The following is a 14,925-nucleotide window of genomic DNA, read 5'->3' as shown; positions in this document are numbered from 1 at the left end:
TCACATCCCAGTGTGTCCACATCTGAGCTCATCTCAACTCTGCTACCCTTTGGTCAAGAGCCTTGTGGTTAATTACTCCATTGGATTTGCCCCGGGATGGAAAGAAAATACAATGGATGGACACTTAGACAATTAAAACATTATTTATATGGCAAAATGTGCAACAGCACTTCATCAGCTCATCTCTCTGTGGTACTCAGGGTGATCTAAAATCTCCATCTAAATAAGACTTTTAATACCTATTTTTTACATTGCTCACCCATTGCAACTATTTTTTTTTCAAAAAACACATAAATGAAAGAATCTCACATTTTCTCTTCTAATTTTTGAAACATAAAGAACAGGAAAATGCCATATGTTTGTTTAGACAGGTTTTCAAACTGCCGGTTCCCATCTGAGTGCACCCGTCCTCCCTCCCCATTTTCCTTTTCCTTCCAGGGAGCACATTCCTGCAGGAGCTCAGCTGAGGGGGCTTTGTTGTTCTCTGGTACCCTGGCAGCTTGCAGCCCCTGCCGTGACACATCATTCCTCCCTCTTTCTCTGGGCTGTGCCACTCGGAGCTGACATTTAGCAGAGTGGCATTAATGCCTTCCCAGACCAGGGCCCTTGTTGAGGACAGCCAGCTGAGGCTGCACATTTGAGAGTGGGCTGTGGAGCCATGAACCCCAAAAAGGAGCTCCCCGCTCCCTTGAGGGTGTAGGGCTCATTTTGCCATTTTGTCTGAAATGGGTGTAATCCCAGCAGGATGAACAGCAGGACACTCATGGGATGGGGCACATGGATATATTTCCTTTCCAGCATCTGATTTAGGGCTTGACTTCAGTGAAGGCAGTAGAAGGATCCCTACTCACTCCAGTAAACCTGAATCAGGGCTGCAAGATAAACTGTTCTGCCACTTACAAGGTATAAAAGCATAAGAGTATGTTTGTAAATTAATCAGTGCTGTCACATCTTTGAATTAGCAGCGAGTGCTCTTTTAAAGCCATCACAGGGAAAAATTTTCACAACAAACCATCCTCTCTGCCAAAGGAGGCTTTTGCTAATAGAGGCTTGTAGGTGTAAGCTGCAAAGGAGAACTAAATAGTAAATGTTTGCTTTCTACTTAGCGAATGTCTGTCATAGCCCTGCTAAGTAGCCAGAAACAAATTATGTGTGAAACTCAGCATCCTTCTCTCTCTTTCTCTCCTGTGATTGATATTTGCTTATGCAGCCCAAGTCCTTAATTTAATTAACAGGAATATGCTTATTTTACAAAGTATAACCTTGTAATCTCCTTAGCAGGGAAAAAAGGAGTGTTCTCACCACTGACTATTCTTTGTTGCACATCATCTTATTACCAACTTTGTTGTGGCCTTCTATTTCTTAAAAAAAACCCCACTGTATTAGACTTTCTTTTTATTTCCACTTACTTCCAAGTGGATTTTATTTACAGAAATTTTATGGGGAAGACACAAAAATCTCCTGAGGCTGTGTCCCCCTATACAGACTTCTAGAACAGCTCAATTTTTTGAGTGCTTGTGTCAAATATAAAATGAATTAGCACTGACTTGCTTTTAAGATTTGCTTTAACATAAATATTGAGTGGATTTGCCACCATTTTGAAAAAAATTTGTGAACTGCAAACTTCAGTGAAATTTCATAGATGCCCCTGACAGGTGAAAAAGGAATAGGGGTTGATGGGTAGCAGAGGTGTTTTTAAGTGGGTGTATGTGTATTTACATCTACAGACACATTCATAGGGCTGTGGCTGTTGTATTTTTGTGACCCTGTATAAAGAACCTGTGCTGCATCTGCCTTAAACATGGATTTATGGTTGCCAGTTCATTCACTCTTCCCTTTTATCAAGGAATATATCCTTCAGTGCACTCCCACCACCAACACAAAGAAATATTTTTATTGATGGTCACGTGCAAAGGTAATTCTGTTAACACAGCACCCTGCGCAGTGAGTGCCCAACTGTCCCTGCCAAACCTGCAAAGGGAGTGGGGCTCTGCACTATCAAGGGGACAGAATGTTTGGTGCTCCTATGAATAGAATCAGAGCAAATTGGCAAGGCAAATGCATGTTTGCTTCTTTATTTTTCTTAATTAACTTCTGAAGAGTGCAAACAATGAATAAATGCAAATTTGTACTGCGTCATCTTCCAGAAATTTAATGGAAAGAAACCTCAGATTTATGTCACGAGAGAAAGGGGATGTGGTGGTTTTCAGTCTGCAACTCTGACACCCACATGAACACCCACAGCTTTTTAGTAAATGTATATCTGGTCCTTATTTCTGCATCTGCTACCCTTTCTGTGAGAGTCAGAAGGCAATAACAGCAGAATGTTTCCTTGACTATTAGACTCTAATTCAGCGTGGGCCATTCAGTGCCTGCACTGGTAGCCTTATTTATTTTCTGTCATCATTAAGCAGAAGAGCATAACTTATTCAGAAATTGGGGTTTAAACTAACAATTTAATAAACTAATAATGCTTCCAAGCAGATGCCTTCCCTCATTCTGTGAGGTCACTACCTCACTCTCACCTGACTTACAAGCACAGAATACCAGGAGTCCTTTTTTCATCAGATCTGCCTGAATGGGTATTCAGTGATTCTTCAGCCTTTATTTGCAAAGTGCTTTAAGTATATTTTTCCTGTTGTTCATTTTGCTGCCCACCTGTGACTAAGAGTAAGCTGAGGCTTCCAGGGTCCTGATTAAATCCAAATGATATGTGATGATTATTTTATTAGAGTTACCCAGGTTGCAGAGGAGGACTTTGTTTAGAAGTGTGGTAATTACAGTCTTATTTCTAATGTGAAGATTGCCATTGTGGTATTTATTTGATAATAAAAAGTATAAAAGCTCAAGACTGGAATGAAATGTCTGAATTTGTAATCTCAGGGAATATTTTGATAGACTTTCATCACATTAACCTTTGTGTTTGTGTTTACTCCTTTAATCCATATGGACTAAGATATATTCCAAAATCATAACATTTACTGAATAAGCTCTAGTCTAGTATATCCTGAGGAATAATCACATGGAATCACTGAGGAATAATACTCTTATTCCATGAAGGCACATTCTTTGCTGTTTACTAACCATTAATCCAAAACATCAACTCCATGAATTATTTGTCAACGTTATTTTATGGCTACAAAAAAATTAAATAATTTAAATTGTGTGTCTCTGTTTATATGTATATTTAAATGAACAAAATAAATAGTGAGAATTAATTCAAAATAAATCGCTGCCTTGGATGTGACTCATATTTCTAAAGATTTGCAGAAGATGCTGAATTTCTGACCCTCAAGGTCAAAGACCTTGTAGTAGGAGTTTATCTTATTCTGTGATTTCTTGGGTTTCCATTTATAGATCTGACTTCAGCAGCAATCAGATTCTTTCCCACACAATCACTATCAATCCCTATTGAACACAAAGCCATGTGAGGTGGCCATCTATGTAGATATGTTTCTGATGAAAGATATGATATAATGACTTTCCTGTCATTATTCCATAGGGGCATGCCTCCTATGCAGGGCATGAGACTATATTTATAACTTCCATGGCTCTATAAACACTTAAGTGCTTTTCCTTGACCACCCCAAGCATGCTGAAAAAGCCTGTGCTGAAATGCCCATGCTGTGATAGCTAAAACAGATACAGCCCAGTGAATCACATCTGATAGCTTATCAGAGAGCATGAACAACCTGGTTTTTATGCCCTTCTGTCTTGTAAGCAGACACTGAGTGTTCTAGTTCCCCTTCCATCAGGGTTCGTGACTGGTACACCCTTGCTCTTCCCGGGGATGTGTTGAACTCCTGACAGGCTGAGCTTGGCCATGGCTGGCTCAAAATTTGCTTGGTCACCTCTGCAGCCCTGAGACGTGGGGAGAGAAACCGCAAAGGACTGAGGGATAGGAGATACATGGGCCAAAATGAAATATGGGCAAGTCAGAAGCTCCGTGCTAAACTGAAAAGGAGAATTTACCGCAGAAGATGAAAACTGAGGGCAGATACAGACACTGACCAGAGCAGAAACAAAGAGTTTTAAACTTAAACAGGGCAGATTCAGACTAAATATGAGGACCAACTGAAAATGAAGGTGGTGAACCACTGGCACAGGTTGCCCAGAGAGGCCGTAGATGCCCCATTCCTGAGAACTCTCAAGGTCAGGTTTGACTGGGCCTTGAGGAACGTGATCGTGTTGAAGATGTCCCTGCTCATTGGACTGGATGACCTCTGAAGGTTCCTTCCAACCCAAACCATCTCGTGAGCCTGTGATTCTGTGCAAACAAACCCACCCTGACAAGAACATAGCAGGCAGTCCATGCACATTAACATCTGCAGGAACAAATCTGAGTCACGGGGCTGGATGCAGGTATGAGTCGCTCCCACGTTGGCAGAGTTTGCATCACTGCTCTTCTGACCCTGCCTGGCCAGCAGGCAGGTCCAGGCCAATGCTTGGGTAAAGCTTAAATGTCTTTGCCCTTGATTGTTTTTGGCCTTAACATGGTGCCTAAGGTCTCCAGAATAAAATCTGCACAAAAGAGTTCAAGGTGTAGAGAAAATGGGAGAGAACTGGAAGGTGATCAGAGACAACACAACTGAAAAACTTCAGGAAAGGTGGTAGAAAATCAAAAGAGGAGTGTGTAAACTTGTCAAAACAGGATGTGGAAGAAGGAAGGGTGTTGGCTTGGATGGGGGATGTTTCTGGGCTCAGTGTGAGGAGGAAGCTGGGCACAGGCAGGGCTTCTGGGGAAAGGCAGTGCCAGTCACCCTGCCCTGGCAGAGGAAGGTCAAAACCACGGCGACAAGCAAGGTAATCTTGCCTAGGAGGTGTGGAGAAGCTGTAATAAATTGCATCTGAAGTTCTGGCTGTTGGCAGGTCCCTCCTGCCCAGGTCCCAGAGCACACTGCAGGAGACCTGGGGTCATTGCACGGCAGTAAACCCAGGGCAGCAGCGCCTGTGCCCGGGCAGATCAGCCCTTATCTCAGGGCTCATTGAAGGAAAGGCACCGACAGAAAGACACTCTGGCTCCAGAGTGAGAGCACGCAGGGGAGATAGGGAGCTAACTGCCCCAGTTAATGTGTAACTCCTCGTGGCTGAGCTCCTGCTCGCTGCAGCATCAGGGTGCCTCGGAGCGGGGTTCGGGATGGAAGGTGAGCGCTGAGGGGCTGTGTATGCCCATTCCCAGAAAGGGGACAGGTCTGGAGCACAGTGGTCTCCCTCCCTCCAGGAGGAGGAGGAGCAGAGAGGTGTCCCAGCCTGGCAGAGCAGTGGTACTCACTCCTGGTGGAGGAGCTGAGTCTTTCCTGGCTGCTGGGGCTGCCCTGCCACGGGGCCAGGAGGGGCTTGAGATGGGAAAGGGCCCTTGCAGTGCTGTGTTAGTGTTGGTACTGGGCATGGGGAGGCTCTGGAGCAGCCTTGGCTTGCTGATGAAGGAGCCCTGAGAAAAGCATCCATCCCACTGTGCTTCTCAGCCACGAGCCAGCCTGGGACCATCTCCACCCTAGACAGGGATCAGAGCGGGAATCCCATTACCATCTGGCCAAGAGAAAGAGTTTATAAAAGGTTTATCCACCAAAAGCTCCAAAATGCTCCTCATGGGTGAGCCCTCCAGCTTGCCAAGCTCACTCAGAGGTGCATGGCTGGACATTCCTTCTAATCTCCTTTACAGAGATCCCCACAGGGTTGGGGGAAAGGCTGGGCTCTCTCCCGTCTCTAAGGGATGCTCGTGGTGCTTCTCATCCCTTCCTTCTCCCAGGCACCCTTCCCCTCAGTGACATTCACCAGCTGTATGGGCCCCAGCCAGCACTACAAACACCTTTCCTGAAGGCACTGGAAGCAAACAGATGTGGCTGCAGAGATAATGAAAAAGTATGTAAATAGTAGCTCCCCAGAAAGCACTGAGTTTTACCAAGTGGTTTTGACACTTGCCAAATACCTTTAAGCTGATAAAGATCTGATTTGTACTTCAGAGGTAACCTGATTAGCAACCAATTTGAGTCTGGAATATGGTAATTGGTACAAACATCACTAAATCACTTTCTTTAACCTATATGGAGCAGTGTGAATGAACGATAGTGGAGGTCAACACAGCCTGGGGAGCCATAGAGGATGGGTACTCCTGTATCTACCCACAATAAAATAGGATGGTTACTAATAAAATGCAATGGCATGTACACACAGAGAATGGCACTAGAAGTTACCCGAGGTCAATCCAGCACTCAGAATTTAAGAAAAACTCAATTAAAGCTGCTTTGAAACTAAAATCTGGTCGTGCACCACCAATTTTTTTTGTCAAGAGTCCTGCCTCTTTCAGTGCCCAGTATGGAGGCTGTTCAATAAATGAGCACCCATTCCTCATTTTGTTTTGTTCAGCCCCAAGCTGACTGACCTCATGTTCTTGCAAACCCAGAATCTTCATGTCTCATGAATTTTGATGTATTAACGAACATACTTTGAAGACTATGGCAGCTTGGAAACAAGGAGCTAAAAGCACAGGGATATTAGTGTCAAAGAGTTGAATTAATGTAAACTGCTCCGGTTCAAACCTTCCTGGCACGACTTTTTGTAGTGCTTGTCATTATCAGATGTTTATACCCACCACACAGCCGTAGCTGATTTAAGTTTTGGGTGCTCACCATCCTCGTCACACTTCACGGAGTCTGGTTGAGCATTCAGGAAGGAAGGGCTGGACCTTGCTGTTGCTCCCCTTGGAGAAGAGAAGGATCCAGGGAGACCTTAGAGCCCTTTCCAGTACCTCAAGGGGCTTTGGAAGAGGTGGAGAGGCACGTTGGACAAGGGGACAAGGTGGCAGGACAAGAAGGAATGGCTTTAAATGGAAAGAGGGCAGGGTTAGATGGGATATTGGGAAGAAATTCTTCCCTGTGAGGGTGCTGAGGCCCTGGCACAGGTTGCCCAAGGAAGCTGTGGATGCCCCATCCCTGGAAGCATCCAAGGCCAGGTTGGAAGCGGCTCTGAGCAACCTGGGATGGTGGAAGGTGTCCCTGCCCCTGAGACGGTGCTGGGCTGGGTGGTGTTCAGGAGCACAGAATCATGGAATGCTTTGGGCTGGAGGTGACCTTAAAGCCCATCTCATCCCACTCCCTGCCATGGGCAGGGACACCTTCCACTGTCACAGGCTGCTCAGAGCCCCTTCCAGCCTGGCCTTGGAACTTGTGATGAAAATTATGATGTAAGCAAGCAATATTGTTTTGCATTAAGTAATATGCGGTAGACACTTCTTGTGTGATATTTTTAAGTAATCAGATTTTTAAACCAGACAGTTCAGGGAAATGTTTCTTGTCTGAAGTCTGGAAATCATGACTCATATGCAGGGAACAGAAATTGTGCTGTGTCCCTCTTTTGCATGTTGTATTTCCTGAAAGCAGCGTGGCATTATGATTTTGCACTGTGCCATCCCTTCTTAGATTATTTAGTAGCACGAGAACTGGGGTGGTTTTGTTTTGGTGGGGTTGTTTTGCTTTTTTTTTAACTCCACACTGGCTTTTCCACATTGAAAATCTGTTCTCATCTGTGCTTGGCAAGCAACAGTATAGTGTCATATAAAGTGAGCTACAGCATTTCAGGGAATTCCTTTCAACTCTCTCGCTGCAGTGCTCACTAGTCATTATTAAAAGCCCCCTCAGCCCTTAGCAGAGTGCCTTTAATTGGCCACTTGCCTGGTCAGTTCACAGGCTGCGGTGGAAACCAAGTGGTAAAGTGTGAACAACCCACTCTGGCACCATAAACTCGGTGACCGCTCTGAAAAACCCGTGGCTATTTATATACAAGGCAGTGTTTTGTCATGCTGATTTTTACTGGCGCAGATCAGATACGGACAGCTTGGGAGATGTCACGGGTGAGTCACAAAATGCTCAGCACGGGCTGTTTAAAACAGGCAAGGCTGCAAAGGAGGGATGGGGTTGGAGTCTCTGTCCTATTCCACGGTGCAGGGCCAGGCTGGCACCGTTCCCCTTTTGGTTATCCCACAGGTTGGATCATCCCTGGGTGGAGGGGAATCTGCCTGGCTGGCAGAACCCATCCTCAGGACGGGTTTTTGGTTGTTCCCTGCAGATAGATAAATGTTTGGTGGGTGGCAGGAACCTTGGCCATGGCAAAGCTTTCAGCAGTCTCAGAAACCCATGACATATCAGTGCCTTCTTTTGGAGGGTTAAAATTGATTTTTACCTTTAATGCATTGATTTTACTGCCTCGAAGGGTAATGTGAGGAAAGTTTATCCCTGGAAGTGTTCAAGTCCAGGCTGGATGTGGCTTTGAGCAGCCTGGTCTAGTGGAAGGTGTCCTTGCCCATGGAACAAGGTGGATTTTAAGACCCCTTCCAAGCCAAACCATTCTATGACTCAATAATTCAATGATTCTGTGATTCTATGATGATTCTATGATTCTATGAAAGCTGGCTTAGCAATGAAGCAAAAAATGGGTGATGCCAGAGGAGGAAAGTTTCTCCAGAGTCCTCTGTGACATCTCAAGCTGCTCCATCTGTGGTGGCCCTTATATTTTCCTGTGGGTAGGACACATATGCAGCACCAGTTCTCCAGGTCTTATGAACCTGCAAAGCTACTGCCCTGAAGTCTCACCTTCCTAACAGCCAAGCCTTAGGGTTTATCTCCAGTCTTCAAATTGTAATTGATAAAATTTCATCCCCAAGGCTGCAAAAATTTAGCCCCGGTGACAACTTTTTGTTGTAATTTTGGCAGTCCTGGCAGTGATAAATTTGTGTTTGTTCTTTTTTAGAACATTGTAAACAAAAAAAGTTAATTATGAGAAATTCTTATGTCTGCCTGCCTATTTATTCTGGCTCTATTCATAGCAGCATTAAATACGCTGCAGCTATACTCGTACAGTTATAAAAACTCCACCTGTGCCACATATTTATAGAGCCTGTACAACTTTAGAGAGAAATTGCCCTTGTTCAGAGCGAGGGCACTGGACATTCCCAGCTCATCCATCGCCTTCCCCTTGCCAGGAGTAGAAAAAAGAGCATCACTCAGTAGAAAATGAAGTGGAGAAGTCTGAATGATGGGGTCTGGATTTCTGTGTTGTATGGTCCTTACTGAGCTGGACAAATTCTCTTTGCTGTCAGGGTGTGGAAAATCAAAGCTGAGTGTTGTCTGTCCCATTATGAAACCCTTCCTGGTCATAGGGAAGGGGTAAAACTGAAAGCATGGGAATTGGACATGATGTGTACATGTGTGTGCAAGTGCACCTGTGTGAGTATTTACAAATAAAAGTTGTGCCAAAGAATCGCTGAGTCTTCAGGGTTGAAAAAGACCTCCAAGATCATCAGGTCCAACCTTCGACCAGGCACCACCACATCCCCTAAACCATAGCACAAAGTGCCACATCTACTCATTTTTGGGACACTTTCAGGGACAGTGACTCCACCACTTCCCTTGGGAGCTTTGCTCACTCTTCCAATGAATGAATGTTTCCTAATCTCACCGTATGATGTCACACAGCACTTCAGATTGCTGTACATTTGTATTGAGCATGAACACCAATTTTATAAAAATCCTGTCCCAAGCCAAACAGGTTTCTTGCATGGGTGCTGTCACACTTCACAGAGAGAGCAACCAGTGCTCAGCGGAGCCAAAACCAGGCAATCAGGTTTGTTTGCAATGTTAACAACGAGCAACAAAAACCTTGCAGCTGGTTTGTGTCCCTGACCATTAATTTTGGATGCTGCCATTGTTAATAACCAGGGAAATAACACCACTGAGAGCAGCAGCATGTGGCAGATGCAAGAGTGCATATCTGTTACTGAGCTTGGAGCTGGGCTTTCCTGGACAGCTTCCAGCTTTGGCAGGGGGAACTTTAGCTGAGTAAGAAATCCAGGCTGTCAGTCCTGGAGTAGCTGGCAGAGGTGCAAAGGCTCCCCAGGCTTTGGGAAAGTGAAATAGCATTTTTTTTTTCCTTCCTTTCCTTGCTGGATGCATTCCATCATAAAGAGTTAAAAATCAATATCAGGGTGTCATGCATTGTAAACGTTCATCATTTATTAAGCATTTAAGTGTGCACAGCACATACACCACAGTCTTGAACAGCACCTGTATAAAACTACAGACAGATTCTGGAAAATGGTGAAAGCTCATACCATGTAACATTGTTATCAAGGTTGCATCACAATATTTAAAAGTTACAACAACTACCTCTGGACATATCTCGTGTGAGGCGGTTGGTTGTGGATTTAATGAAGTGAAAAGTGGCAAAGAACCATTCCCAGAGAGAACCTTTGTGGTCTGATTTTGCTATCTGAAATCTGGAACAAAATCATCAGTTATCAGAGGTAGTGGTGATAAATACACAATGATTACTCACATACAGAAAACACAGAAAGTACAGAAAATTCCCAGTTTTACATTAAAAAAAATTTAAAATCCTTAGGCATGACATTTCCTTTTCCTTAGTTATTTTTGCTACAAGGGCAGCTGCCTTAAGGTCTGGTCCTGGTCTGCTCTGATCTTACTGAAGTTTGGTGAACAGAGTTTCTCTTCAAGGTCACGTGTAAGCAGAGGATACAGGCAGGTCTATACCATTACAAAGAAACCAAGGCTTTTGTGTAGGAATGTAAAGAGGAAAAGAAAAAAAACTGAATCAAAGATTTGTGTGTAGTCAGAAATAATTAGTTTAGATTGGAAGATGATCTGTAAACGTCCTCTAAGTCATCAAACATTGTGGTTAGTCCTGGTTCCCACTTAACGTGTTGATGTCCCAAAGATGAATGATCATTAAATAAAAAATAAAAAAAGGGAAAAAAAACAAGAAGGAAAAAAGAAAGAATGCCTTTAGTGATTCCCCCATAATCAAATCTATCTTTTCCTTCATCACGTTAGAGACATGAGTTACACTTGCAAAATATATAAGGAAAAATATAGGATTACTTCATCACCATATAGTACTGCAGCCTGACAGCTGCCTGCAAATATTTTCACCATGATTACCCTTACTAAAAGTAAACCACTGGGTAAAGATAGCTCAAACGTGACAAGGCTCAAATAGGATGCAACCGACTCTATCCTGAATACTTTTGGCTACATATGGAAAAAAGAGAGATTTGGGATTATGATTGTTCCCCCAGGCCCTCCTCCAGAACTTTAAGCCCAAGCAGGAAAGTGGGCACCTTCCTGCCATGCAGAATTTTTTTACAAGACTGGCTTAGAGAGTTAGTGAGGTAGAAATTAATCAACTTCGTCAGGGAATGAGACAGAACAAAAAAAAAAAAGCAGCATATTTCTCCTTCCAAATACTGCAGCAAAAACAATAAATAGTACAAACCAACCTCAATTCCTCATCATCAATCTAAATTCTTTCTGTGGAGCTTGTGTTTGCTACAAAGAGTGAATGTGGAGCTTGTGTTTTGCTACAGAGAGTGAATGCTCTTCCCTTGTAGAAAACTTAGGAGGGTTATAGAGCTCCCCATACTTTGAAAAATGAATATAGTGTCCAAATGAGAAAGGGAATTTGGTTAGAGTGAAGCAGAGCTGGTTCACTGTCGTGTTCCACAGCGCATTTGCTGGGGGAGGGATGGATGTTATATTTTAGCCTGATGACAAGTAATTGTGCCAAATGAAAGCTCCCATTGAGGGCCACAGTTTATCTGCAGAGCAAACCCCAAGCCCCAGCCCTGCTAGCCGGCAGAGGCATTTCAGCCTCTCGGAGGAGCAGAGGGGCTGCAGGGCAGTTCAGAGTTCAGCGCTGGCGGATCTAAAAACAGCTCTGCGGGGTGGCTCTGCAGCTCCCGTGCCGGGTAAAGCGATCCTGCTGCAGCCTAATAGCACAGGGGATCAGGCATTGTGTGTGGCTCCGTGCTGGCACCTGGCATCCCACCCTGGCATCCATCCCACCCTGGCATCCCAGCCTGGCACCTCCTGCTCCCAGCCGGGAGTCACCGGCGGCTTGTGAAATGCTCTGGGGAGGACAAAGCCACCATAAAACCCAAACAAACAAACACACAAAGAAACAAACTCACACCTGTACAGCAATGAACAACAAACAAACAGTGCAAAACGTTGGGAGAGCGGAATTGGATGTCACCTGGCTTAGGACATGGAGTAGCAGCACACCTGGGATAACTCGGCTGAATTAAATAAACCACCAAGCAGAAGACTTCTACTGTTGCACCATGAAATGAAAGACCTTGGGTTGGAGGTTTGTTTTGTTTTCAGAGATTAAAATTAAAAAAAGAAAAGTAACTATAAATAAATTTTGTGACCATATATACAGATTTAAATAATTAACTTAAATATCTTACACCTACTCTTGCATAAAACTCTCCAGTAAAAGTGCACCATGTTTCTTTTCCCCAAAGATGTTCTGTTCTGTGTCTTCCCCTGTGCTGAGGTAGGTCTGAAGGGAGATGTCTCAGATTCTAGGAAGAAAATGTGTCACTGTCATTGTGGGAGACACTTTATTGCCTTTCTTTGTTCTTCCATTTTTGCTCAGGGCTATGTACATCCCGGGATAAATCCTGGATTCATAAGCATTGTAGTTGTTTGGCAGGAGAATCTCTTTGAATTTGCACTCATCATTGAAATGGGCCTGAAATGAAAAGGAAAGAATGAGAGGGAAGGAATTTTAAACATCAGGTGTGGAAATATTCTTGCTGCCAGGTGTAAGAAGGTGTGTTGTGGGCAAATGTGCAGGTGAGCCCCCTCCACTTAGTAATCTTAGCCATCAAAGTGGCCTCTGAAGCTTCAAACAGGACTCAGGAGCCAGAGGATCAATTAGGGATGCTGTGCCTAGACCAGGCACATAGATCTAAAGGTGGGAAGGACACCCATGGGAGGGACAGGGTCACCTGAACAGAGCTGAGGTGGGTAAGGACCAAGCCCAGTCCCATGGTCCTGCTCATTGAATTGCTCCTGGCTGTCCCACCAGCAATAATTTGCCTGAGAGGCTTCAGGACATCCAGAATCCTGGCACTTTCCTATGTTGCTTGAGGAGAAAGAGACATTTTAAAGCCACTCATCATGGATGGTATTTTTAACTTTTTTAGATGTAAAATCAAAGGTAGGGTTTGGATAACTTAGGTCAATGGATCAGGAAAACAGATCTGGCAGCAGGCAGCCTTTCAGGGCTGTGGTTTCATTTGCAAGTACGTACAGAGAGGGACAGGTCTTGCAAGTGTCTTATCTGGAAAGAGACAGATGAACTCATCTCTTATCGTTGGGCAAAAACCTCGGGGCTTGTGAGAGAGGCCTCAGCCTGCCAAGCTGAACACTTGCACTAGGGATTATTTTACCCAGGACACCAAGGCAGCAGTATCCCTAAGAAAGGATGCATTTTGGTGACTGATTCTGCCTGACTTTTATATAAGGCACAATCCTCCACAACAGGACCAAAGGCCCAGAAAATAATTCTGTATACTTCACGCCTTCGTGTGAAAATGCCCCGGTTACCTCTGACATGGTTTGGCTCTTCCTCAGCCCAAGTTTCTTCACTTGGGGAACATGGCATGGGAAATTCACGGGTAAGAAAAGAGAATCAGGAACATGGCTTTAAAACTATGCTGATCACAGTCACTTGTACAGAGCTGAACTCAACAGCAGGAAGACAGCTCAACATGAGCAGAGACACACCCGGTTATTGTCCACCCCAAGTATATTCTACAAGATGTCTCTATCTTTTCCAAAGATCCCACGTAAAAGAAGGCCTGTATTGCCTTCCTAATGGATCTTCCTTCTCCTAAACAGAAGTTCAGACCCCAAGGATGCTGAACTGCCACGGGAGCTGTCTGTCTGTTCAAGAGCATTAACAAGGAGTGATCAATGGGTCTCTGATTGATCGCATCATAAAGGGTCACTGGTGGGGCCTGGCTGATCACAAGTCCAAGTGCCCTCTGAGAGATGGAGTGATTGCCACACCTGCCTAAGGCTGTTTCTACTCAGACATAACAAATATATGGACTAAGCCCAGCTTGTGCTCTTGCCACACAAGTGGCTGATCTGTGGGTCCGTGAGGCAGGCAAGACGTGCAGCCATGGTTGGGTGATTACAGTTTTTATGTGAGAACCAAGAGGGGGTTTCACTCCCAAAGCTCAGTGAGCAGCACAACCGGGCAGCACACCTTCTGCTGGCAAGGCAGGAAGGGCTGCTCTGAGCTGCCCAGCCCAGGAGGGGCAAGGATGGAGCTTGGGCAGCTTTTAGCACACATCTCACCCCAACTGACCACCATCCCCTCCCCAGGCACACAGTCGGTGGCTACTTACAGATCCATAGAGTTTGCCTTTGCTGTTCATGGCCACGAAGAGTCCGCTTTTGACACCAAATATGCTCACCACACCTCTTTCCACAGGAGAAATTTCCAGCAGACCTGCACAGGAGACACAGAAATCAGGAGGACAAAAGGCTGCGCCCTGGAGTGTGTGGTGACAGTGCCACGCTCACCCACAGGCTGCCGTCCCCAGTGTGGATCCCCACATCCCAGTCCTGCTGTGGGTGTCCACAGAGCCCCATAGCCCACACCTCATACTCCACGTGCTGTCCCATGCCCCATGCTGGGACCTCTCTTCTTTTAGCTAAGTATCTATTTTTATTTTGCCCCCCAGGCATCCTCTTGTGTAGGCAAGGTTAAAATAAGCCAGAGTATGCTTAGGGCAAATGAAACATTTGTCATCATGCAGCTTATATCCCTGCTCCCGGATCTTATTGTTTCAGTTGGATATCAGAGCCATAGGGCCACGGGGTTAAGTCCCCAGCAGATGCTTTTCAAGTTTGGGGGCGAGCTGGGCTCACCCCAGCCCCTGCTTGGAGTGGGCGGCCCACGGCGCTGCGGATCCTCCAGATGTTGAGGCAGCCCCGACACCTGATGCCTGACAGCGGCAAGGGGACAACGGGGCACTGAGCAGCGCCGGCCACCCCCTCCCGAACGCCCGACGAGCTGCTCCCGAGCTCCCGATGGGGTCCGGAGCTCCCG

At 45.2% G+C, this 14,925-nt stretch overlaps 1 protein-coding gene across 1 annotated transcript in view; it reads right to left on the bottom strand.

Moving 5' to 3' along the window:
- Nucleotides 1-12,372: 12,372 nt before the first annotated feature.
- The window catches only part of FGF4 (fibroblast growth factor 4), a gene marked incomplete at its 5' end in the record, with an annotated part of 2,795 nt that continues 242 nt past the window's right edge, over nt 12,373-14,925 (bottom strand). Inside the window, 2 exons of the mRNA XM_005426139.1 lie at nt 12,373-12,549; nt 14,219-14,322. Coding sequence (XP_005426196.1) covers nt 12,373-12,549; nt 14,219-14,322 — 281 coding nt within the window. The remainder of the gene's footprint in view (nt 12,550-14,218; nt 14,323-14,925) is intronic.

The sequence above is a fragment of the Geospiza fortis genome, unplaced genomic scaffold (genome assembly GCF_000277835.1).
Source record: "Geospiza fortis unplaced genomic scaffold, GeoFor_1.0 scaffold590, whole genome shotgun sequence".
Classification (NCBI taxonomy): Eukaryota; Metazoa; Chordata; class Aves; order Passeriformes; family Thraupidae; genus Geospiza; species Geospiza fortis.
Note: the sequence above shows the minus strand (reverse complement) of the source record. Positions and strands in the feature narration are given on the sequence as shown.